Source organism: Tiliqua scincoides, chromosome 2 (genome assembly GCF_035046505.1).
Source record: "Tiliqua scincoides isolate rTilSci1 chromosome 2, rTilSci1.hap2, whole genome shotgun sequence".
Classification (NCBI taxonomy): domain Eukaryota; kingdom Metazoa; phylum Chordata; class Lepidosauria; order Squamata; family Scincidae; genus Tiliqua; species Tiliqua scincoides.
Window position 1 is genome coordinate 49,493,833 of NC_089822.1, and position 26,580 is coordinate 49,520,412.

Below are 26,580 nucleotides of genomic sequence, written 5' to 3' on the forward strand. Positions count from 1 at the left end.
ACGCAGGTGACGGGCAGCGGATGGACCAATCCCTCGCGACTCTTGCTCCCTCTCTGAGAAGCGGGTGCTTCCCCTCGTCCCGCCCCTTCGAACGAGGGCGTAGCCGATTGGCCGCCTGGCGGCCCGCCTCCTCTACCCCACGGGGCGGTCCCGCCTTTTCCCCTCCGTCCCGGCCCCCGTTTCCTTTCTTCTCCCGCTGCCCCCCTGCGCGCGCTGCTCCGGGCCTCGCTGCGTCGGGATGAGCCGCGCTGCTTCTCCATGGAGACCAAGCGGCCTGAGATTCCCAGCAGCGTCCTGGACGACCTGTGCAGGTGACGCCCGAGCCCCTTTCCCGGGAGGAGCCCTCCTCGGCGCACGCCCCGCGCCAGCTGCGCTTCCAGCGGGGGGAGGGGTGGGCAGCGCTGGCAGCCTTGGAGGCAGGAGAAGAGTCGGTCTCTGCCCCGAGGGGCTCTCAGTCTGCAAGTCAGGGACGTGGGGAGGCAGGCGAGGCAGAGCCTCCCCACTGGAGTCCTTCCAAAAGCCCGCCGCTGTGTGAGGCACCCAAGCACCCCCAACCCATGCACCCTCCAGTGGGGAGGCTCTGCCTCGCCTGCCTCCACCCCACGTCCCTGCATGTGGGTTGTGAGTGCTTGAGTGTCTCACGCAGCGGTGGCACTTTTTGAAGGGCTCAGGTGGGGAGGCTCTGCCTCACCTGCCTCCCCACCCACCCCACGTCCCTGCATGTGGGTTGTGAGTGCTTGAGCGCCTCACACAGCAGTGGTGCTTTTCAAAGGATTCCAGTGGAGAGGCTCTGCCGCGTGTCCCTGCATGTGAGTGCTTGAGCACCTTATATGATGGTCGTGCTTTTTGAAAGACTCTGGTGGGGAGGCTCTGCCTCACCTGCCTCCCCACCCACCCCACACCCCTGCATGTGGTTTGTGAGTGTTTGAGCGCCTCACCTTGCTGCGACGCTTCTTGAAGGACTCTGTCGGGAGGCTCTGCCTCACCTGCACCACACATCCTTGGTACAAATCTGATCCAGACAGGTATCAGGAAGACCATAAAGGTCAAGAAGCAGAGTGGTGCTAGGGCCGGACTGTTATTATTTTGGACCAGTTATTATTTTGGTCTGTATGCCCTGTAGATAAAATTTTCACGCAGCCTCATGTTTTGACTGTTGGTATACTGAAATGTGTGGCACTTGCTGCCAAGGATGTGGGTTCAGGCTCAGGCTATATAGCACAGTGGCAAAAGTTCCACTAAACCAGTGTTTCTCAACATTTGTCCCGTGTTGTACCACTTTGTATGGTCCACTTATTGGAAGTACCACCAAAGTAAGTGTTGATGATGTCATTGCCAGTTACTTCTGATTTGGGAGACCAGATGCAACATGACAAAACACTAGTACGAGGCTCAGGGTAGATGGGAGGGCGTTTTCAAGCATGTGACAAGTACAAGCTGGATCTTTGCCCTCCGAACTGAGCCTCCTACTGCTGCTTGTTGCGTTGTATTGCTGGTCTTGCTGCTGTGTGGTGAGGATCTGGGGGTCCTGTGAGTACCACTGGGCACCATGTCAAATACCACCAGAAGTATGAGTATCACGGGTTGAGGAACACTGCACTAAATTATTAGTTTGCTTTTTCTAGGTGTGAAAAATAGCATGCATGCTCTGTAGGCATGACACACAACACAGATCTATCATTTGAAAGAGCTTAGTTTTGTCCTATATTCAAGGAGAGCTGTTAAAGCTTCATTAAAATTTTCTAAGGAGCATTGTCTCATCACAGAGTCTTACCACAGCAGTTGACACTTGTGTTTCCTGAGTTAGGTAGGTGGTCAGAGATGCCTTTGTAATTTCCCTCAGAGTCAGTATGAGGATAAATGAAGGGACTTTCTGTCCATTGAAAACTTGCCATCTACATTTATATAAACAATTCCCAAGAGTGGGAAAAACTAGACAAACTTCTCAGCTACATTTCAAAACTCTTTCCCCGAGGTTCCAAGGCCAAAGGTAAGGCTTGCATCTTTTCCTCTGATCCAAAACCTGGTTTCTTATTGCTCTCTGTATTTCGCCCATAATTTTGAGCAAGACTGTTCTCTTCTAGGATGTCTTCAGAAGCAAACTACTCGTTTTTCTGTCTCTCAAATGTTGTTTAACCCTATTTGATCTCTAAGGTACAGGAGAATAAATAAGCCTGTTTTGCTAGGGAGTGACCCTTGTATGTGTTTCGCTTGTAGGGAGAAAAAATTTCAGGTAAATGAAAACCAAAAGGGCAGGAGATGAATCAAAAATTTCTTCATAGCAAAAGTCATTATGTATGTATAAATAAAAGCATGTGTGCACAATCATACGCAAAAGTGTGTTTGTGCAAATTACTATGGTCCACCTCATCAAGTGCATGAAGTGTTATCCTCAGTTTACAGGCATATGGATACCTTCATGTATCTGATGCATGGAAACATGCATCTTTTGAAGTGGACTATAATGTGTAAACATTTGCACTGCAGGATATTTGTTTGCTTTGGAGGTGCAACAAAACATTTATAAACAAATAGATTTATAGACGTTTATGAACAAATTGGGCAGACGTGTATTACTATATGTTTTTGAATAACACTGATAGTAGCAAACAGGAGAACTTATTTGCATGTCAGTGCATAGTACTGATTAATTTGAATAAATACATTTTTTTTAAATACTTTATTAAACCTAACTAGGTCCAGTAGCTTGCCATAAGCACTCATACCACCAAGGAGATATTTTAATGTGAATGTATAACTACAATAAATACAAGCATAGACCTATTTGAGGTATCTCTTTGTATACAGGAATTCACTTATCCTGTCTGCCTGCTTTGGTCTCCAGTGCATCTGTATGTGTGGGGTGCTCGCTTTCGTAGTGGGAGAGTAGCCATTTATAACTTATTGGTCTAGTATTGAAGCTTGTGGGAGAATGAGTAGTTGATGGATGTTGCTGTCTTCAGAGAGACTGCCTTCTCACAATAGGGTTGCCAGCTGCTTTAGTGGTCCTGTGCCTGATAGCACCCTGATATGCAAAAATGCAATAGGTGATTTCTTCATCATGGGCCAGTCCTAACAGGACTGTACAGTAAGGCCCTTTATGGCTGTTGCAAAATGTGATATGTTTCGCACCAGCGGGTCTGCTGCTTGTGGGGGCACACCAGCAGTTCATCCATGTCCCCTGGCATGTAAGTAAGTCAGCAGGGGGGTGGGATGAAGGCAGGGTGTTGGCAGGATGAAGCTCTTGCATTAGCTTAAAGAGTTTGACTAGATTTTTTTTGGGGGGTTATATACTTGGTAAGTTTAGTAGCAGCAAAAACCGTAGCTAGTGGTGGTTGAAAACAGTGTTTTTTATTATGAGTTTAATAAATAAGTCCATTGTGTTCTGAATAATCCTTAGTCACCAGAAACAAACACCCCTAACCATAGCATTCCCACTTCACCTGTAATAAACCATTAGAGTGATGATGTAACAGCAATTTTTCCACTTCAGCCAGTAATTTAAAGCTATTAAAAAGAGCTTGTTGGTTTATGAGTATTTGCCCTTAGTGTGTACAATATGCTGCTTGCTAGACATATGACCTCTGCTACATTACCATAAACAGCTATTTTAAATAGCTGCTAAGAGACATGAACAAACTGGATTGCTGAATGACACTTAGCCATAAACAATCTGTAGCATGCAAAAATTCCTGTTGGTGGAATGAAAAGATATTTCTTCCAGTGTGATTGGGACAGCATGCCTTTGGAACTCATTCAAGGATTATAGTGATCAGTGTGACATTCAGGTAACTTGTCACTGAGTGTATAGTTACCTTAAGTTACAGATCCCACATAGGGGAAGCTACAGGTTCAGATCTGAGATGTGCTCGATTTTCCCCCTTAGTTTCTGCTTGAATATTTCTCCCCCTTGCCATCACAAGTGGATCTGATTTTTTTTTAAAAGGTGTCTTTATTATTTAGTAACCAATTTAAGTAGTGGTGGAGTTGGTGAGAAAATACATTGTGTATGATGTTGCTCAGAAGAATATAGGGTGTTGTAAATGTGCTGACAACCCCTGCATTTTAATAAACCCCATCTAGAAACTTTCAGACCACATTCATAGTAGTGAAACTGGATATTGAAGAATTGCAAGTAAGTGAGGGTCCTCTAAACCACAGCATGCTCTCATAAGAACAGCCCTGCTGGATCAGGCCACAGGCCCATCTAGTCCAGCTTCTCACAGTGGCCCACCAAATGCCTCAGGGCATGACCTGCATCCTGGTGCCCTCCCTTGCATCTGGCATTCTGACGTAGCCCATTTCTAAAATCAGGAGGTTGCAAATACCCTTTATGGCTTGTAACCCGTAATGGATTTTTCCTCCAGAAACTTGTCCAATCCCCTTTTAAAGGTATCTAGACCAGATGCCATCACCACATGCTGTGGCAAGGAGTACCACAGACCAACTACACGCTGAGTAAAGAAATATTTTCTTTTGTCCTAACTCTCCCAACACTCAATTTTAGTGGATGTCCCCTGGTTCTGGTGTTGTGTGAGAGGGTAAAGAGCATCTCTCTATCCACTCTGTCCATCCCCTGCATAATTTTGTATGTCTCAATCATGTCACCCCTCAGGTGCTTCTTTTCTAGGCTGAAGAGGCCCAAATGCTGTAGCTTTTCCTCAGCAAAAATGAGTTCCTCAGTTTCCTTGTTGAAACTCAGACTCTGGCTCTGAGTTCTAGCTAGTAAAAACCGGCAGCTTTCAAGCATCTTTGGAGATTTGTATTCTAACCAGTCAAAAGGGGAAGCTCTGAAGCATCTTTGGAAGGTCTAGTTCTGACTAGTCAGAATGTGAAAGTGCAGAGCATTTTGGCTCTCTGTTTGTGCTAGTTAGAGCTGGAAATTCCCGAGAGGCTCAGGACATTTCCTTTTTTACTAGTTGAAACTAATTTTGATGCATTTCTCATTTTTACTGTAACATTTACATCTCTAATTCAGGAGTTATTCGTACTAGACTGAAATGACTAATTATTAAAAATTATTTTTTTCTGACAGCCGATTCATTTTACACATTCCCAGTGAGGAACGAGACAATGCAATCAGAGTCTGTTTTCAAATTGAGCTTGCTCATTGGTTTTACTTGGATTTCTACATGCAGAACACATCAGGATTACCTCAGTGTGGGATAAGAGATTTTGCTAAAGCTGATATCCTTTCTGTATTAATATCTAGTTTTGTGGGCAAAACTTATGTTGAAGTAAATTTAGATAAACTTCGTTATGTTGATGCCTTTTCATGTAATTGGGTTATGTGGCAAAAGACAGTAAGTTCCAGAGTAAGTTCTCATGAAAACGTACATACAACATACAACAACATGAAGAAAACCTATCCATAAAAACCCCTTTTGGCCTGGTGGAATAAAGCTGTCTTCATCCGTTGTGAAAGGGACAAGAGAGGAAGAAAAGTGAGCCTGGAGAAATTGTGTTACAACATTTTGGGACCTTCACGGAAGGGTGGGGGAAGAACTGTATGCAAGAAAGCTCTTCTTGAGATGATTGGAACCCAGACCATTTGGGATTTTAAAGATTAAAAGTAATCTTGAGCTGGACCCAGAAATAATGTGGTAGTTCATCATAAATTAAGACAAGAGGCAACATGTTTATGCACTTTATGTTCATTGTGTCATGCTGAGGCACTGTGCCAGCTTAAGTTCTGGACCATCTTACAGGGAACCCTATTAGAAATTTAAAGGATATGTCAGCAAGGCATAAATGATAGTCACTCAGCCTGTATCTTCTATCAGTGGATTCAGCTGAAGTCTTTGAAAGTCCCTGGACCACAGCAGCTACCTGAGAATCTTGGCAAAAGTCTGGGTCCAAGATAACCTCCAGGCTGAGATTTGCTTTTTGTGGAGAGTGTGATTCCATTCTAGGATAGCCATTTTTCTAAGAAAAACAATTCACTTGAGGGTCTCTTCCCCTCCCCCCCCAATCCTGTGGTGTTTAGATTGAGTTTGTTAGTTCTCTCATTCAATCCATTCACCACTATTCAGGGAAGCCATTACCATACCTATATCTAATGAAAAAAGGGGAAATGGAGGTCATGCCCAGGTGGCCTCACTCAACATCATACATATGTTAAATAGCATGGGAGACTGAACTGAACCTTGAGGGAACCCTGTAGGACAGTTCTCACAATGAGGATCAAGGGGCAACCATAAAAATGTAAATTCATCTCACTGTTTGGAACCCACCTCCTATCATGGAGCAGAGCCACCACAAAGCAGTTCTATCTACTCACAAGGGCAGCCCAGAAGGATACTGATAGATCTTTCTCTCAGTATCTACAAGAAGTCAGTTACACTTCTCAGAATGTTATCAAATAAGCCAGTTTCTATCTCCAAAATAGATTGAAGTGACTCTAGATCAGGGATGCCCAAACCCCGGCCCTGGGGCCACTTGCGGCCCTCGAGGCCTCTCAATGCGGCCCTCAGGGAGCCCCCAGTCTCCAATGAGCCTCTGGCCCTCTGGAGTTTTTTTGGAGCCCACACTGGCCCGACACAACTGCTCTCAGCTTGAGGGCAACTGTTGGACGTCTCATGTGAGCTGTGGATGAGGGTTCCCTCCACTGCTTGTTGTTTCACATCTGTGATGCAGCAGCAGCAAAGGAAAGGCCAGCCTTGCTTTGTGCAAGGGCTTTTATAGGCCTTGAGCTATTGCAAGACCTTCATTCATTCATATAAGCTCCATCTTTAATATATTCATTTATGTAATCTTATGTAAATTTATTCAAATTTTAAATGTAAATTAGTCCTTTTTTTCCCCCTGGCCCCGGACACTGTCAGAGAGACCATGTGGCCCTCCTGCCAAAAACTTTGGACACCCCTGCTCTAGATAATCGACTGCATCCCAGGTTACTTGAAGTTACCTGACCACTGCTGCTCAAATACCTTGTGTTAAGAAGAGTGAGAAGAGCACATTAGAGATCAGAATGTAAGTTGTATGAATTAACAGGCTCCATGGTTTCTTGACCAGGGGCCTTGCCACAGTTTCCATTAAGATGATGTACATACTACTTTGCAATCTTTTTTGGTTGAAAAGTACTTTACAGAGAAAATCAAGTAACTAAATGGTTCTGTGTCCGAAGAGGTCTCACTGTCTAAAAAGCTTATAGAAGAAACATCCGCAAACAACTAGAAAAGACGCTGTGCTGGGTTGGGCAGTTATTTTCTTTCTGCTAAATATGAGGACCACCATTTGAAAAAGTGCTTCTTTGCCCAGTTAGCAGGAAAAAACTTTAAGGTGGGGTGTTGTCCTGATACCTTGTAGGGTACATTGATCCTCCCCTCCCCTTGCCCACTGACTGTCTTAGCCAGTCTTCTGTGGATAGCAGTTTAGTCTTGCAAATCTGACCATGTCACATTTCTTAACTTCATTTTCCTCAGTTTAGGCTGAGTTGGTTTCAAAAACAAAATAAGAGGATGCTAACCTGCCTGCGTGTATATTAATCATTTGTAGCATATCATTGGCTTGAAAGGGGGGATGGAGAAGGCTATTCTCTAGTAGTTCAAATGACAAACCTGCCTTATTGCTTATAGGGGAACCTAAACGCATTGCACTTATAGGTGATCCTTAACACTTTGCTGACAGCTGAGCAAGTGGCAGGTTCTAAATCAGCTTTTTCTTTGATTTATGATGACAAGGTTTTTTTTCCTCTCATGGATGCAGCCACTAATGCAGGGTCAGTAAGGTTCCCCTGTTCACATGAATGGTTTTGTTTTTGCTAAAGGTGATATGCACAAAGAAAATAAAAACTCAATAGAAAGTGGCTGTTAAAACTGAGGGGCGATACTCTGTGTCTTCATGCAGTACATCTCCTTGACACTTTTACTTTTCAGTCATTGCCCATTTTTACTGCCTCAAGGTGAAGACGTGCAGAAGGTTTTAGATGAATGGAAAGAGTATAAAATGGGAGTGCCAACATATGGTGCAATTATTCTTGATGAGACACTTGAAAATGTAAGTATGAAACTAAATCCTAAAAAGGATTTTACTTCCTACCTTGTGAAGTAGAACTAACAGTGCATTATATGTTAACTTGTAGGTAATCTGTTCAATTGTGGGTACTTAAAGACTTATGAAAACTTTTCTTGTATTTGTAACCAATAGATTTTTAACTGCACACTATATTCCATTCAATTGGCTTTTCACTTACTGTAGTAGGTATATCAGTTATGTGGGATTTTTGGTTGCCTTCACACTTAAAAAGTTTAGTTTGGTATTGAAATTAATTGAAATTGAATTAACAGGCTCCATGGTTTCTTGACCAGGGGCCTTGCCACAGTTTCCATTAAGATGATGTACATACTACTTTGCAATCTTTTTTGGTTGAAAAGTACTTTACAGAGAAAATCAAGTAACTAAATGGTTCTGTGTCCGAAGAGGTCTCACTGTCTAAAAAGCTTATAGAAGAAACATCTGCAAACAACTAGAAAAGATGCTGTGCTGGGTTGGGCAGTTATTTTCTTTCTGCTAAATATGAGGACCACCATTTGAAAAAGTGCTTCTTTGCCCAGTTAGCAGGAAAAAACTTTAAGGTGGGGTGTTGTCCTGATACCTTGTAGGGTACATTGATCCTCCCCTCCCCTTGCCCACTGACTGTCTTAGCCAGTCTTCTGTGGATAGCAGTTTAGTCTTGCAAATCTGACCATGTCACATTTCTTAACTTCATTTTCCTCAGGTTAGGCTGAGTTCACTAAACTCATTGTGAATGATACACTTTGCCTGCACTACTGGTGGTTGGCTCATGTTCATTTCCTCTAACCATTCCTCTTTTTCTTGATGAGTACTTAATTATGTTTTTAAATTATTGCTTGAACTTTGCAGGTGCTGCTGGTTCAAGGTTATTTGGCAAAGTCTGGCTGGGGATTTCCAAAAGGCAAAGTAAATAAAGAAGAGGCACCACATGACTGTGCTGCTAGAGAGGTGAGTGAAATTCTGCTGGAGCAGTTGAAATTGTAGTTGAAGAGTCCATGACCAGGTCAGATACAGTCCTGTATCAATAAATCGTGGTTTGTTAGATCGGGAAAAAGCAAACCTGTGTGCTCCCTTTTTCCCCATGTTGCTGGCTTTATGGTGACTTCTCAGTTTGTTAAACCGCAGTTTCCTTTGATGCCAAAGTGATTTAAGCACGTTCTGTAAACTGGAGTTGCAAGCTGTAGTTTAATCTGGGTTTGTAGGGGCATGTAGATTACAATTTTCCCATTTGGACATCATGGGAAACTGTCTTTTATTGAGCTATCATTCACTTCCAGATCCATACATTGGAACTGTACTTGTATCTTGGAGATGTTCCCTTGCAAATTCATTTGTAATTAACAAAGGCTTTGTAGTATATAAAACAGCATATACAATATTAACTTTTTTCCATGTTTGTACTGGTTTTGGTCTATCTTTTAGGTTGTTGTGTATATTTATCTTGATATTAATAGGCAAATATGGATTTGGATTTCTAGACTTTTTGTATTGCAGCATAAGAGGTGATAAATTTTAATAATCCCTTGTGTGACTACAATATTATTTGCTATCAGCACATAAGGTTCAAATATTTTTAAGTTCAGTATTCACAGCTATTTTGATAGCTAAGCATTTTCCAGGTGGTCCATATGTGTGGGTTTATCATCTGTTCACCACTAAGGGAACAGTCCTGCAGCATAAAGACCCTCTTTTAAAACTGATCATGTGGATGATGTTCATATTACTTTTGGGGAAGGGGCATGGTGGCAAGAGCATTCCAGTAGTTGATTCAGTCCTGATTCAGTAGTTCTTAAACTGGTATCTGTGGCTTCCTGGGAAGCTGCAGAAACCAGCCAGGGTAGCTGCTGAATCCTCATGAGAAACCCACTGCCCTATACAATGTACAGGATTGTAGTCTTAGTGGGGAATCGTGGCCAATGGTCCAAGTAAGACAATGGTCCAGTAGCTGCTAGCCAAAGTTTGGGAATCACTGCGTTGATCCATACAATCGCACTTCCTAACCCTTGCTGCCCATGCATAGAGCATTTGTCTGCACTGACACATACTTTATCCTAGGAGACTCTCTCCTTCCTGCCAGGAGTACTGAGAAAACAATATGTTGAAGCCTTTTGATCACCTAGAGAAATTCTCAGATACAGTGATCGTCAGTGCAGACAAAAACTCTGTGTGTAGGGGAACAAGGCTTACTGGTACATGCTCTCCACCCCCCAAACATGGACGTTGTCCACATCATTATTTGTGAATGGTCCTTTTGAGTTGAGTCAGTGTAACTGGTGGGCTATCATCCTTAAATTGAGTAAGGTTGAATGTGGCAAGTATTGTGTTAATAAGTTTAATTAACCCATTTTTGCCTGGCCCACAGATGTGCACATTTGGTCCCTGATGTGTATATGCAACACTGAGCAGAAATAGCTTACTGTTTTTTCTGGCAGGCTTGTCAGCAAAAAACAGCAGTGGTTTTCACATTTTCTTTTGTCAGGGAATCCTTGCCATGCTGACTTGTTGGCACAGAGAAGGCATGTGCCTTAAAGATGTAATGATGAGCTTGATCCTGTTATTTTTTGGAGTAATCATCAAACATCTTATCCCACTGAGCTAGAGCCTGTCAAATAATCACTTACTTACATACAGCACCCAGAATGCGAATGCCACATTTTAAGTCTTCTCTGTGTTCTTACAGGTATTTGAAGAAACTGGTTTCGATATAAAAGATTTTATCAATAAAGATGACTATATTGAATTGCGAATCAACGATCAGCTGGCACGCTTGTATATCATTCCAGGAATTCCAAAGGATACAAAATTTAACCCAAAAACAAGGAGAGAAATTCGGGTAAGTAACATTTTTGCTTAAAGACTCGAATTTAATGAGAATGATTGAAATGTGCTGAAAGCTGTGAAAAAGTCATAAGGAGTGATAGCAGCATTTTTCTTTACTTGAGTTTATATGTGTGCTGTACACTTCCATTGCATTGTCATGCATATTATTATAATGCGTTATAATATTCCTTGTTCATTGGATTCACATGGGAGCATTCAGTGTGTAACGGCAGAATGCATATGATTCTTTCCCACAAAGGATGCAGTTTTACACAGTGTTTGAGTCTTTGTCTTTAGCTGCCAGTTAGCTATACTTTCATAAGCCTTGCACATTGAAAAAGATGAAGGGGAGAAGAGAAGAAACTTGTTTCCATAGGGGAAACAAGGGGAGATACAAGGGGAAGTGCATATTATAGGTGTTCTGCAGCCTAAAATTGACACAGGATGCAGAAGAAATGGAGGTATATAGTTTTCTTTGGTGGGTTGTTTTTCATTTTGCTAAAGTTTCCAGTTGTAAATAGTTGGATAACATATAGAAGGCTTCTTTTAACATTCTTTTCAGTTGTTGACTAAGTACTTCAGACACATGCTCTGTTTCTTGGTTGGCTGCTGAATTATTGTAGACTATTATTCTCCTCAGTTATTTTTGAGGTATTTAGAAATCTCTTTTCTGTGTTTTAGAATATTGAATGGTTCTCAATTGACAAATTACCTTGCCACAGAAATGATATGACCCCGAAATCCAAGCTAGGTTTGGCACCTAACAAGTTTTTTATGGCTATTCCCTTCATCAGGTATGTTCAGGATGTGATGCAGAAACTAATCCTTTCTGTGCTGAAGAAACATATTTATTGTTCTAAATCTTTCTCCAAGAAGTTCAGTGTTGCTAAGCTGGTACTTATTCCTTTGCAGACCACTGAGAGACTGGCTTTCTCGACGGTATGGAGATTCTTCAGATAGTGATAATGGATTCTCATCCACCAGTAGCACACCACCTAAATTCACGATAGAAAAACCTAGGTAACAAACCATACCAATCTATGGCATCTGCAGGTATCCTTAATATAAATCGCAAAGTACTGTTGAGCTACTTTACTGCAGTAAGTCTTATGTTGGCTACTTGAAATATTTACGTGGCTTGATGTCTGAAAAAATTAGAATCAGTCTTTGTCTTCACCACTGAAATTGAGGAACAAAAATAGTGATGAAAAGATCCAACACTAAATATTATTGTAGGCAGAGTTAAATGGTTTCAAGTGTCAAAGTTAAACAAGTGTTGCAGTGGGTCAGTAATGGTACAGAAGAACCTCTTAACTGTAAAGACTTAGAAAATGTCCTTTGCCCTTTGCTTTCCTTCTGGCAGGAGGTCTGCAGGAAGCTCAGGGAAGCTTTGTTGTATTCTTAATCCATTGTACTGTTCTGAACAAGAATTTTTTTGCATGATTTAGATCCAAGCTCCACTATAGTCAGCAGGTGTTTACAGATGGCCCTTCAGGAGACCAGTGGACAAAGCAGAGGCAGCTGCAGCAACAGAAGCCATATAACAATCATCTTGAGATACCTGAAACTTTAAAAGGAAAGGTGAGTTTTTCCCAAAAAATGCTTCAGGCTATTTTCAATTCTGTAATGCTTGGACTCTTGTGTGGAGCTGACATCCCAATTTCTTGAACTTCTCAAAGATAATACTGTGGAATAAGGAATTTCTTATAGACTAAGGGTGCAATCCTGAGCTGCAGATAGGTTGCACAAGTCCCTATAAAGCACTTTTGCTCCAACATAAGTGAAGTTAGGCCAGCACATGGACTAGTGCCAGCCTCCTTGCACCAATGCAGGTCCCAGCGAAAGGGTGAGATGCTTTGGCTGAGCTCGGCTGATGCAGGGGTCTGGAGAGGACGGGGGAGGTGGGGAGGACTCAGGAGGGAGGTGTTTTGGGGGGAGGGTGGGCGGCAGGTGTTCTCAGGGGTTGGCGGTGAGTGAGAGGCCAGGCCAGGATCCAGCAGTTATGTTCTTGGGCCTTTTCCCGAGCCGCCCGGGGCAGTCTTGGGCTGCTCAGATTTGTGCCACCTCTTGAAGTGGCGCAGATCTGAGTAGCCCCATTGCGGCTGCTGTGGCTTTACCTGGGGTAGGGGAAGCGATTCCCCTTGCCCTGGTCTGAGCCACTTTCAGCCCCAATCCTGCCTTGGAGGCAGCACAGACCCACCGGCCTGCCTGCTCCAGGGCAGGCTAGGATTGCGCTGTAAATATCTTAGTTGAAGAACCACTGAGTATACAAGTGTGCTTCAGTTATATTTTAACCTTGAAAGAAATCTGTGTTTAAATATACAGTCTTTATCTTTGGGCTTTTAACTTTAATTCTATTTCTCTTGTGTTGTGATATGCACAGAACACACGTGGCAATGGCAGAAAGCAATACCAAGACTCTCCTAACCAAAAGAAGAAAGCAAATGGAGTCCATAGTCAGCCAGCTAAACAGAACCAAACTTCGGTAAGTTGCACAACAATAAGAGTTTATAAAACACCTTGAATCCTCAACAAGTATATTGCTTTTTGTACCAATACTGTAGTGATAACTGGAGCTTACCGATAAGGCCTGCATCTTTGCAGCACAGACATCAGGATATTACAAATATTGCCTGTGATTTATAATCTAAATCTGGGCAATCAGCATAGGATTTGGGAAGGTGGAGTATTTTGTCTGGATGCTGGCTATCAACTTCTGGGTGCCTGCTGTTCTTGAGCCAGCTTTCACTTGGGTTTGGTGGATAAGAGGAGATTGGGCTCCCCAGCTTGCTCCATATATGTTCAGATGTGGTTGATGAAAATGCTTTGTGATTATATTGCAGTTTCACTCCATATTTCTTCTTCCTTATTAGGTTTAGCCAAAAGGCTGTATTGCTGTTCAGTAATCCTGGTCCAGGATGATACAGTTGGCTAGGAAAATGTGTGTGTGGATTATATAACAGCTCAGTTATTTTTTTTTTACATATTAGCGGAATGCAAAAGTGAAGGGAGTGGGATACCTATCTGGCGTCTCCTTATTCCAAGATAGCTGGTGTTTCTCTGAGAGCACTACTCAGCTTTAAAAGGCACCAGCAGGTGGTATTAATTAAGGAAACTAATGCCCCATACCACCTGTGTGGTTTAACATGGTTGTCCTTGCAACAACCATGTAAGTTAGGTAAGTAGTGTACAGGTCAGTCCTTGGTATCTGTGAGAAATCTGTTCCTGGACCTGCCACAGATGCTGAGATCTGCAGGGAGGAAACGCAGAGGAACTTCCGGTCATGTCTGGAGGTATTGTGAGGCTCAGGAAGGCCGTGCATGTCCTCTGTGTGCTTCAGGAGGCCTCTGAGACACTTCTGGTTTGCTGAGAAACTGGAAATACCTCTCAAAGGCCTTCTGAGGCGCAGGGAGGCTTGGGTCCTAAGTGGGCCCTCCAACCTGCATTCAGAATCCGCTTTGTGCCAAATCTGTGGGTTCCGAGACTGCAGATAAGGAGGACCCACTGTATCTCTGTTTTGTAGCTGGGAAACTAAGGCTGAGATTCTTTTACATTCTTGGGGCACAATCCTGTCAAATTCAACACATTTAAGTTCAGTTAATTTTATTTATAGAAGTTTGAGCACATATCCAACTCTCCTTCTCAGGAAGCTGGAGGCTGATCAAGGGAAACAGTTCTTAGTGGTTAGTGTTGGGCATACCCTTTCCTGATCTTTGCTTCACTGATATCGTGGGTCAGCAGCTGAAGTTGGAGGGAACTGGTAGATATCTGCTCCCACCATCTTGGGAAACCAAAGTGGGGCGGGGCTGTCAGAGACAAATCTCTTCCTCTGGTGAGCATAGAGCAACCCAGATTCCTGGACTAGACAGGCAAGAGGCCACAGTAGAAAGTTTAATAAAACTCAAAACAAAGGAGGTGTAAATTAAAGTGGGAGGTAGGATGGTAGGGTAATTGCAAGAATAAAGTGAACAGGTTTGGAAAATACTTTGAGCTTTGGCATTGCCCAGGTGTGGATCATTGCAAAAACATCAGCAGGCAGTTAAAATCAAAAGTAAAATAAATCCCTAATGTGTAAATCTCATTTCTCCCTGTCTGGTACCTTGCTCAAACAGTTCATTACACCTCTCTGAAGGAGGCAAGTGAGTACTTGGCTACACACAGATTTTTTTTTCCTCTGAGGGAACCAAGCTGGAACACCCACAAGCAACCTTGTGTTTGACCTTAGGAAAGCTAGGATTGTTGGTGTCATTGGGTCATCTGCTTCGATGACGGGAAATCACCTGGCCACACTATCAACTCCTTTACCTATACAGGGCTTGGCTGCTGAGTTGTAGAAATATGCCAGTCTCAGAGGGTTGGCTAGGAGCTGCTGTCTTCAGCAGGTTCCAGACATAAAGACAAAACAGTCGGCATTGTGTACTTGTTGTTTTGGGAGTTGCATTTCAGATACCATAAGAGGAGCATCCCAGGGTAATGGCTTCTGCTTTTAACATACCAGGCAGGCAGTCTTTTGGGACACAACTGCATCTCAAAGTCCTTTGGGAGGCTAGAAGTATCCAAAAATAAGCAAAAGGGGGGGGGATAAACAGGGCATTCATCACAGACATATTGTGTGATCTGCTGGTTATATCATCCCTGTTAATTATGTGAGATCTCTAACTCAGTTGTCATCCTATTTAGAAATGTGAAAAGAAGTTGCATCCAAGAAGACTTCAAGATAACTTTGAAACAGGTACAGTAGGTATATATTCATGATTCCTTTTGTGTACTGATGCCTTTAAATGTCCATGAAAAGTGGAAGTAGCGTTTTTCCCATTTTTAATCATTCTGAGCCTGGCAGAGGCTGTGGGCAGATGCTCAGAAGACCCTCTGAAGGGGAGGGTGGGGGAGCACCCCCCCCCCCGTGTCTGCAGATTCAGGTATCCATGGATATGGGGGCATGCATGTACTGTGAAGTAGGTCTTTGAAATGGTTGTTGGTGGTCACAGTGTGCCAGAGATCAAAAGGCAGAACCAGGTCAAAATAGCCAATCTCGCAAAAAGGAAGGACCAAGGAAGGTGGTTGAACTTACCCTGTAGTAGGATCTTTTTCCTCTTTCACGAAGAGACAGCTCTATTAATTGAAATCCAATCACAGAGAGCTTTATTGACTACAACATGTTAGAATAGTAATGCCATATTAGTTTTTAGTCCCTAAGACCCATGCTCATAATGCATTCTCCAAAGCTGTTGCCCTCATAAAGTCTGCTGCTTAGTTTGGATGCAGATGATGCAGATGGAGGAGGAGAAGAAATCCCCCTCCACCCCCTGGGTTCCATCTCTTATCCCCTTGGCCAATGCAGAGGGCCATTCAATCTTCCCATGGCCCAGGCTCTGTCCTTGGGGCCTTTCCTCTAGTTTTCCCTTCACATCACCTGGTCTGGGGTTGTCTTGGACTAGAATTTCCCACCTTCCCTGCAATATCTGGATTGTGGGATTTTCTCTCCTTGGATGGCATGCCACAGAGCTGCATTATGAAAGGGGCAGCTGGTGAGGGGAATTTTGGACTTCTCCTTAGGCATGTGTTTGGTTTGCCGATGGTATTGTTCAAGCAAGGATTGTTTAGATCACCTAAAAAACTGCTGACTTTTAAGCCGTAAGGTAAGCATACTGTGCCATTCTATTTCATGTATCATCCTCTTCATCTGAACAGTAGGATGTTGTTTTTGACTCTTTAATGCTACTGCTGAAGATCTTTTGTTCGTTTTTTAAATGCAGATGCAGCATATGATGTATGTTGTACCAGTGAAGACCAGCTCCTGGAGCACGGACAATCAGTGTCTTTCAATGGCCATTGCAAATTCACCTTCTCTTCACGAGCTTTTCTGAGCTTCAAGTTTGACCATGATGCGATAATGAAATGTTTTGACCTCTGATGCTTATTCATTTGCACAAGTCTGCCAGAGACTTGGCCCAGGCAGTTGAGTGGGTTTCTAATCCAGCCTTTCCTCTTTCTCAGGTTTTAAAGCAATGCAGGGACCTAGGGATGGGCCAGAAGGCCTTGTTCTCATTGCAGTATGAGTGGCATCATAAGTGTTGCACTTTAAATGCAGTATAGCTTTTACGTACAAAAATGCTTTCCAGTGTTTCATTTGCTAGTTTCTAACTATGCATTATAGGGCATTCTTTTTACTTGTTTAATTTGCTATGTGTTTAAGTTGAAGAGGAGCATTTTAGTAGCAGTGATATACTAACCTCCTAAGCATTTTGATTGCTCTAATGACAGTAGTTGTTTAGTTTTTCATACATCACAACAGGTGGCAGCGCAAGTGAAAAGTTGGAGAAGACCAGTGTTCCATATCCTGGATGACGTTAGACCTTTGAGGCTTTGTATGCTGAGAGACAAACTTATGTGTTGCTAATTCAGAATCGCTCTTTCCAGGGTCTGCTGGCTTTTGTAGCCACTCTTCCTTATGTCCACTTTGGCACTGTACTGGAACTCTTTTTATACAGGCATGTTTTAAAATTGTATTATCATCACGAGAAGCTGAATTCTGCTCTGATTGATTTGTTCAGCTCCAATCGAATGTTAGCCATGTTCAACCATGGCCAATGGAATTTCCCAGTTTTGCTGTTTCTCCCTTCTTTGAAATATGTGCTCAAATTATTTAACTGGAAGAATTGCAACTACTTTGAAGATGCAACATGGATGAACTTAGAATTTGGGGAGAGAATTTTAATGTACAGAATGTAAGATACTGCGTGGAGAGAAGTTGATGCACATTCAAGACAGCACTTGGCATGTAGCAACTCAATTGGGTTTCTTGCAATATTCAGCTCTTTTGGGGGGACTTGATGAGCTTCGTATCAAAGCTGTAGCTGCAGGTGCACGAGGCATTAATAGCATGTAAAAATGTGAAAAAGATTGGCAGCAAGAATGCAAGAGGACAGAATTTGAAACGACAGGCCCTTAGCTGTGCTAAAGTCTGTGAATATAACTTGCTTACAGAGGTGCTGATGGACTTCACTCTCTCTCCACCCCCTGGCTTTATCTTGGCAGCTTGTAACAGTATTTCAGATTTGTAACACTTAACCTATAAAATCTTAATTTCTGACATTGTTGGTGTGGGGGAGAGCTGAAGTGTTTATATTGTTGCATAGTTCCCATGAGCACAGCCTGTTTTCTGGAAAAACTTATAGCCTATTACTCTCTATTGCTAAGGGATCTCTGTCTTTAGACTTCCATTATCTGTCTTTTCTTGATTGGAAAAGAGGCTCAAATGAATTTTCAAGTAAACTCAGTCCTATTCCATGCCATTTTTTAAAATGCTTACCTCTTCTAGTGGCTTTAGACATCCCAGCCACATCCAGAACGAATTAATATCAGTCAATTGATTTGATTTCTCAAGATAATTGAAAGGCTGGTGATGGCAGGAAGTGTTACTTTTGACCCATTTCCCTCCATGTAGAGGAAAAGCATAGGTGAGTACTGAGTGCAGCTTGATGTTCTTAGCAATAAAAGTGCCTACCTTGCTATTTTTTCATTCATTGCAAATTGGATTTCAAGCTGCTTGGGCCAATCTTCCTTTGATATATAGCTTAACTCCCCAGTTAAGTTGTGTTTGCTGCTTCCATTCAATCTGCCATTGAGTAAAAGGAATATGGGCACACTTAGGTGAATCTTAAATATGAAATGGGTGCCCTCTTGCCACAAATGCTTCAATGGCTGTAGTAGCATCAAGAGGTGAGGCCTAAAGTGAAGTAACATCATATTGGGGTGGGTGGGGGTGTGCGTGTTTGTGTGTGTGTGTGTGTGTGCAAATTCTGCCCCAATGTCTGGACTAAGATTGACTCCTGTTTTGCAAGGAGTAACTTCTTCAGCAGACAGTGTCCATGTTCTTCATTGATAATTTCCCAGAGGCTATAAAATCTGGGTTTATTAAATAAGCCTTAAAAGTGGATTGCAAATAAACATTGGTAATATGCAATAACTTTCATTTTTTCTTAGTTTTACAAGGTACCGTATTTCATAAGGTTGTGTTTTTAATTTTATTGCTATCATGTCTTAATGTGGTTGGAAATGAACTGCTTTATGGGTTTCTGGGTGCCCTGCACTGTGAACATTTCAGGTTGTTTACTTTATTGGTTTATGTGTTATGTTTTGCTTGCAAAATGTTTAAATGAATCATTTTATACTTGTGTATTTCCAAGTGCAAGCATATGGTTTACATGAATTTCTGTAAAACAATGAAGAAAAGGCAATTTGGTGACTGTAATGGGTTTTTGTTTTTTTTCTGATGTGGGCATTTTAAAAAGATGAGAATAAATGATCTGTGAGTGAATTTGAGATCTTCATAGCACAATTTTACTGCTTGGAGATTGGGTGCTGGTCTCCAGGGCTTTAGAAGACAGGCATGATAGCCCTCCTCTACCACACCTAATTGAATGATAGGTGTTGCCAATCTGATAATTGGAAGTTCTGCTGCAGTAGCAAAGAATATGCAACACAGGCTTTAAGTGGGTTTCTTAAGGACTGCTTCTTGACCTTCCAGGACAGTGGTTTTGTGTGTGTTTATTGAAACTGGGATCTTTTAATATGTTTGGCTACTCTTAGTGTTTTTAATTGGTTTTATGGCTTATTGTCTCTGGTCTCCATAGACTTGTATGCTGTTGAAAGCATGTACTATATTAAGTACCCACACTTAAGTACCACACTCAGTAGAGCTGAGAAGAAAGCAGCAATGGCTTTACTGTTCAGCTGCTCTTAATTCTTTGAGTAATTAGAGACTGCATTCAGCCTTGAACCTGTGTGCTCATGTTAGCAATTTGCTTTGTAAAATTATATACTGCTGTATACCTCTGGCATCTTTGATTTCAGTTGAACTTGGAAACTGTTCACAGTGATCATTAGGAGAGCACATGGTAGCTCTCCATTTGTTGCAGGCAGGCTGTAGATAGATAACCAAAGCCTGGATGAAGTGGTAGCTATCACCATAGATTGGAAAGTGCCAGATAAGTTTGTGAATAGATCCATAGAGCAGCTTTTGACATGACATCTGATATATGCAAAGCGGAAGTGTAAGTGCCTCTCATGTTTTTGTTTGTTTCCATTTCTGCCCACTATGAAATGGAATCTTCATATCTCCCCTTCTTGGAAGCTGCATTAGATCTAATACTCTCAGCTCTAAGTATAGGAGGTTGAAAACTTTTTTCCTAGTTGGCTCTGCAGATTTCACATCGACTCCTATGCAGCTAAAGCATGTTGGACACTTGCCTTTTTATAGCTAGCAACTACATAGTGTCTGATTCAGATGTTCTGCTTGAGCTCTTTTGCTCTTCACAGCACTTGTACACTAATTCACTGTGAAGGCATTCTTACAGGAAAGCCACCTGTTATGGAAACCTAGGTAATGCTCTGAATGTATGTGGCTATCTTTGTTTTTAAGGCTGGAAAGATAACCAGGCTTAAAACTGTGGGTTTGTTATTAAGCACTGATAGATGCAATATATCTTACAGAGTGGGCGCTTAGTATCAGTGGGGCTCTGTTCTCAGATCCCCTTGGGTACCAAATTCCATTTATTAAATCCATGTGGTGTGGGGGTGCCAGCAATCGGAAACGCATCTCCAAAGCATTTTGGAGGCTGTGGGTGACCTCCCTGCCCCTCAGAATGCCTCCTGGACATGACCAGAAGGTACTTCAGCTCGCATCCAGGTCCTTGAGGCCCTCCAGACATGGGCCCTGGCACCCGCGTTGAGTCAGATCAGCAGGTGCAAACCTCCAGGTAAGGAGAGCCCACTGTATTCAGTGTGCATTTCCCTGTTCTTCCAAATAGACTGAATCAAAGCTGCAGATAACAGGATACAAAAAGGTCGTCCTTTGGCATCTTGAGTTCATTATAAGACTAACAGGCTTGAACTATTCAGCACATTTTTGCTCCAGAGAATGGCCAGGATCCAGAGAACCATGCAAATAATTCTAGGTCACCAAGGGGTCTTTGGATTTGTTCTTCCTTGAGCAGTACCAGGCTATGCCATGTTTGGGTATGTGGGGTTTGGCCCTATACAAGAGAAAAGAATAGAAAAATCCTGCTGGGTTTCTGCAAAATAGTTTCTTAGAATATGGCTGTTATAGTTTAAAGGCCAAGTGTCTGTGACAAGGTTAAAAACTGTGGCCTTGGTTCAGAAAAGAAACTCTGTATAGTTCCCTGCTCTTGAAACGAGTTGTTCATAGGTAAACTTTCCCTATTTGAATGTATTTCTAAAGGAAAGATAAAAAGTCTGAATGAACAATTGAATATATGTAGCATATTTTTCCATATTTATATTGTGGTTTGAAAATGCAAGAGTTCCATTTTCTCAGATTCAGAGTTGTTATACAGATCAGTGTGTTAGCACTGCTCTAAATTTTGTATTAACAAACTTGGATTATTGGAAACTTGGATTATTATTATTTCTTGGATATTAAGAAATGAGTATGAATTTTGCAATAGGGATAAAAGTTTCTACAACTACAAATATTTTCTAGATTGATGTGAACACTATGAACTTAAAATATTTTAACATCTATTATATGCAGTATGGAATGTCAAACTAGACATTACTACATTGTGAAAGATACAGCAGATATTTGCTGATGGCAAACACAGATTTGCTTTGGTAGGAGGATCCAGAGAACAGGGCAAATAGTTTTTAAGGTATAAACCCAACAATGCATTGATGCAGGTAATGTTGCTAGTTGACAATCTGTATAATGCTTTCACAATTCATGTGAAGTTAAGCAGCTGGTCTTTAAACCAGAAATTTCTGAGTTAGAGAGCAATCTCACTATTGTGCAAGGTTTCTGGACAGTTGTAAAATAGTTATTGGTGTAGTTGGTCTTCAGTTTCTGAAGTTAATTTCCCAACTCCATTTGTGAAAATAAGAATTGAGGGCTGCAATGGACTGGTTCAGGGATGGGTAAACTTTCAACTTTAGGGATCCTGGACCTTTAACAATTGTGTAGGAGAGAGAATGTCAGCAGGTACAACTTGTCATTTGTGAAATGACAATCTGCACCTGATGAAATTCCCTCTTCTGTGCAATTGTTAAAGGACCAGGATTCCTAAATTTGAAAGTCTGCCCACTTGTGGACTAGATCTTTTAGTGTGTTTCTTGCTTTATCGGCAAAATGTGTACAGCTCTTTCTGATCATTTTAACTTAGCTTTAAAGCTGTTTGAGGTTGGCCTGTAAAATACTTACATATGTGTCAACTTTTATGTTGATTTAGCAGTTTGGAAATTGAAGCCCATTGTCTTTTTGATTATGCTATTACTTTTGTATTTTATAAAGAACATACTGCTAAGATTTAAGTGTTTGAACTTCTGGATAACTGTGATGAAGTGTAATTACTGTTCTGAACTGCAAAATCTGCAAGTCTTTGCTGCTGGGGCCATAAACTACATACTGTAGCAGAGAATGGTGCAACTAGTATTGCCTTATACGGCAGCTGTATCTCTGAGTTGTCAATAGGTGCATTTTTTTCTGGAACTCTACATTGAAACTGTCAAATTTGAAGCCCAATGAAAGTGAGAAAAGAACAAGACCTTTTTATGTTAAGAGCTAAATTCTGTCATGTGATTGTACCGAATATTTGTACAATGCATCTATCTCTTGTCATTAAAATGGATAACTTGTGTACTCTTGTGCATGTTACCAAGTGAAAATTCCCTTCATGTGCAGTGATAGGAAACATTCACATAATACTATATATCTTCAAATAATATTAGCTAGAAAAAGCCTTTTTGGAAGCAGATTTGGTAGGAACCAAAATGTCCTGTAACTATACCATTTTTCTTAAAGGTGTCATTTGGTAAAATATAGGAAGAGATAGTTGTGTTAGCTAGACAACAGAAGACTTAATGACACTGTAGCATTAGAAATTTATTCAGAATATAAGAACATTTGTAAAAGTATTATAAATGCCTCTGTATAAATAAATGCAGTTTGTACAATTCTATATCAAACACAATATAGCTTATTTTACAGCAGCTAAAGAATGAAAGCAATTGGAGAAAAACTGCAGTGAAAATGGTAGTGTTCCATGAAGAATTTAAACAATAGAATACTGACATTGAATGCAAAAACATGTGCTTTGGAAATAATACATTCAAGCTGATGGAAAAGGTTTTTTATACCTTTAACTGAAAAAAATCAACCAGTTTGGAGCATGTTCCATGCAACATGATAAACTCATTGACTTTCCAAAATGTCTTTTAATACAACTTAACATGTTCAGACTAAAATGATTGAATAATTGACTAGATTCTTGTTATTAAAACAGTGTTTACACTTTTAACACAATGGAATGGATTCTTTTAGAAATTCTGGAGAGCATGAAGACATTGCCTCAAGCCAGTGTGGTACACAAAGTGTTGGCTCATACCCCAATGCCTTGCTTGCAGAGATGGGTTTTAGAATAGTTGCATAACTTGAGTTATTTTTGGTATTTTATCACATACTGAGACTTGTCGAACTGAAGACACTGAATTCTAGACTGGTGGTAGATGTGGCTGACTTATTATTTTGATGTTGAGTTCTGCAGTAAAGCAGTGAACCAGAGACATAAAAACTAGGGAATAAGAGGCTACCTTCCAATCCTAGCTGTGGAGGTTCAAGTGGCTGACTTTAATATTCTGGAAGAGTTGTTTGAATTCTTCCACCCGATTGTTTTAAAATTTACATTCTCATAGTATTGTAGTAAATATTGGAAATAACTTTTTAACAATCACCTGTAAGTAAAGGGTGGAGGTAGCTGTCTCTTGTTGATTCCCACTGGCAGAGCAGACAAGGTTGGTCCTCTGAGGCAAAAGCTACAGTGAGGTTTCATGTTCTTGAATGCAAGCTGAAACTGCAGTCCAGTAGAGAAGCCTGTGTCTTTAGCTAGATCAGGCAAGTCATTCTTTCCTCCCCTCACACCCACTTGTTTCCACCCCTTCCTTCAGGCCGATTCACCAGTGAAATGCTGCTGCTGAAGAACACAGAACCCAGCAAAGCTTGTGCTTAAATCCTGATTGAAGTTCTCTTAGCAGGAAACTTTTTTGCAACTCTACAGAGATATGCCCATGCAGGATGCTGGACTGTGTGGTAAATACCAGCACCCCTTTCCCCCCCCCCCATTATACTGTTGAGAACATTTCATTCAGGTTCAAGTTCTGTTTCTTCAGAGAATATTTCAATATTGATTTCTTTTTAATTTCTTACATGGGTGATATTCTGAGGTACATACTGACACCGTAAATGCAGGAATAAGCCTTAAAGTGCCACTGCTCAACACCCACGTGTGCAGTCTGCTATAATTTGGGGACTTTTCTGCCAATAAAACTAAATAGCTAAGGCTTCCTATCCCAGAATAGAGGTATATTTCTCTTTGTAGGACACTCATAGGAGAGAGTGAGAGAAAGGAACATTTATTTGCTGAACTGTATGGTACAGCTGCTAAGTGAAACTGAAAGGATGCTAGAGCATAAAATGGTTAACCAGGAGTCAGTGCAGGCATCACTCCAAAGCTGGTTTTAAACCAGTGGTTCCCAACCTTCAGAAGCCTATGGACCACAGAGTCAAAAATGGAAATTGTTATGGCCCACCTGCAACACCCCGCACACAAAAAATACAATTAATTGGGTAGTCCATGGAGAAGTATTCAGTGAGACACTGGAAGTGCTGGCTACAGCTGGTCTATTCTCTGCCCTCTCTGGTGGTCCAAGGGGAAGCATCTTACCGAGCAAGCACTTACCCACAGACTATCAGAGGGCAGAGAATGGACTGCCCACAGCTATGGACGATATTACAGTGCTGGTTACTAGCAGGCTGTTCTCTGCCCTCTTTGGTTGTCCATGAGAGAGCACTCACTTGGCGAGACACTGGAAGCACCGACTGTGGCTACAGCTGTCCATTCTCCAGTGAGATGCTGGAAGTGATAGAAAGCGAACATCTTTTTTTCTGAGACCTCATGGATCATTTCTTAGGGTCTCATGGACCACCTATGGGTCTGCTGAGCAGCTGGAAAACAAGCAAATCCTGATTTTAGATGGCCCATTTCACAGCTACTCCTGAGCTATTACTATGGCTGTAATTATGATGGCCCAATTCAAACATCACACCAAAATATAGTTTAGTTAAGCTTCTTTAACCTTAGTATGATGTGACATGATATCTGAATAAAGTCCTTGCCCCTAGCAGCAGAAAAATCAAACTTATCTAATGATTGTAAAGCTGCTTAAGGGCTTGCTGTCCTGCTAGCTTCTGTATGTCTATCCTTTGTTACACTAACCTTAATGGCTAGAGTTATGATTTTTCAGTGATAATGAAATAAATCCAACACAGCTTTCTGCACTTCTCATTGTCAAAAAACCCAAAATAAAAAATAAAAAAACATTTTCTAACACCTGCACATATTAGTCATAGTGAGCTGATTGGGTTGAACTAGGAGTTGTATGGGAAATGACCGTGGCTGTTTCTGCTGACATCATACTACCTGTATCACCTACTTAGTATACTTCTAAAGCAATTATAATTTATAAAAATGCACCCTTATAATAAAAACACACAACACAGCTTTTTGCACTTTTCATTTTTGTAAAAAAAAAATTATGAAAAAACCTGAAAAATCACACCTCTATTAATTTCAGCTGCCATCACAGTTTCTCTGATGAATCTTTCACCTTGGGCCAGAGCTTGAGCCACCCTAGCAGCGAAACAGGAATTTGCAAGTTTCATCTTTGCTTTGAAAGGAATGTGGAATTATAAAATCTTTCTGGAAACTATAAGGATTGCGTCCTTTGAGAGATAGTCTGCCTGTGACTACACCATAGCAGTAAAGACCTGAAGGAGAACAGATTAATAAACACACATGGTATGCGGATTGACAGAATGATGGTGCAAAGTAGCAAACTCATTTAGGACTAATTAAAATAAACAATTTATATCAAAAGATTAACTGCTTCAAGACAGAATGAATGAGGCTGCTAAACCAAACTAGCACTGCAGTCCTATGCATATTTCCCTGGGAGTTCAAGAACATAGTAGGGCTTAATTCCAAGTAAAGATGCATAAGATGTGCTGTAAGCCATTTCTGCCCAACATTGCATATATGCAACAGGGATCAATGTATACACCTGTGGGCTGGGCAGAAATGAGTTAAATAAAACTAGCTACATAGTAATGATGTGGTGCATTCTTAGTTATGACTAAGCTCTATGCCCTTGTCATAAATAAAGTTAAGATACAACCCGATAAATCCAGAATAAGCACTTCAAGGCACACACTCTGAATTTTAACTGCAACTTGCTCATTTCCACCTTAGTGTAAACTTTAAATCACCATCTGGCTGGTGATATAACATGAGCAATGTGAATTTATTTCTCCTACCAAACATTACTTTAGGAGAGCATTAGTTCTTGCACTTAACATTTCTCAATGTGGTTGAGTTTTGCTAAGATATGCACCATCTATTTGGATGCTGGAGAGAAGCTAATCACTGTGAGCTGTAACTATTATCTACCTGTACCAATAGAATATGCCAAGAGGAGCTGTGCCATGTAAGAAAATAAAAAATTGAGCAAAAACATGACAAATCTGGTCCAAATGAAGTTTAAACATTCATAACCATTTAATTTTCACATATTTGCATCTAATGTACACATACCTCCTGAAAGCTAAGCCTTAAAGCGGGATTCCTAATGTAATCAACTCTAATTTAAAGATGGTGATAACTACAAAACAAAACC

At 41.4% G+C, this 26,580-nt stretch overlaps 1 protein-coding gene across 1 annotated transcript; it reads left to right on the forward strand.

Annotated features, from left to right (window-relative positions):
* The first annotated feature begins 210 nt into the window (after positions 1-210).
* DCP2 (decapping mRNA 2) lies at positions 211-21,742 on the forward strand. The gene is made up of 11 exons (XM_066613396.1): positions 211-311; positions 5,036-5,187; positions 7,871-7,998; positions 8,866-8,964; positions 10,697-10,849; positions 11,518-11,630; positions 11,749-11,856; positions 12,285-12,417; positions 13,220-13,321; positions 15,517-15,568; positions 16,593-21,742. The coding sequence occupies exons 1-11, from the start codon at positions 259-261 to the stop codon at positions 16,748-16,750; spliced, it is 1,251 nt and encodes a 416-aa protein (XP_066469493.1). The 5' UTR covers positions 211-258; the 3' UTR covers positions 16,751-21,742.
* The last annotated feature ends 4,838 nt before the right edge of the window (positions 21,743-26,580 follow it).

What these genes read in the sequence shown, in the direction of transcription:
- DCP2 (XM_066613396.1), top strand. Translation starts at nt 259, where the DNA reads ATGGAGACCAAGCGGCCTGAGATTCCCAGCAGCGTCCTGGACGACCTG. An exon ending in AAGAGATTTTGCTAAAGCTG is followed by an intron (nt 5,188 to 7,870) that starts ATATCCTTTCTG and finishes TGACACTTTTAC; the next exon opens with TTTTCAGTCATTGCCCATTT. An exon ending in CTAAACAGAACCAAACTTCG is followed by an intron (nt 13,322 to 15,516) that starts GTAAGTTGCACA and finishes CATCCTATTTAG; the next exon opens with AAATGTGAAAAGAAGTTGCA.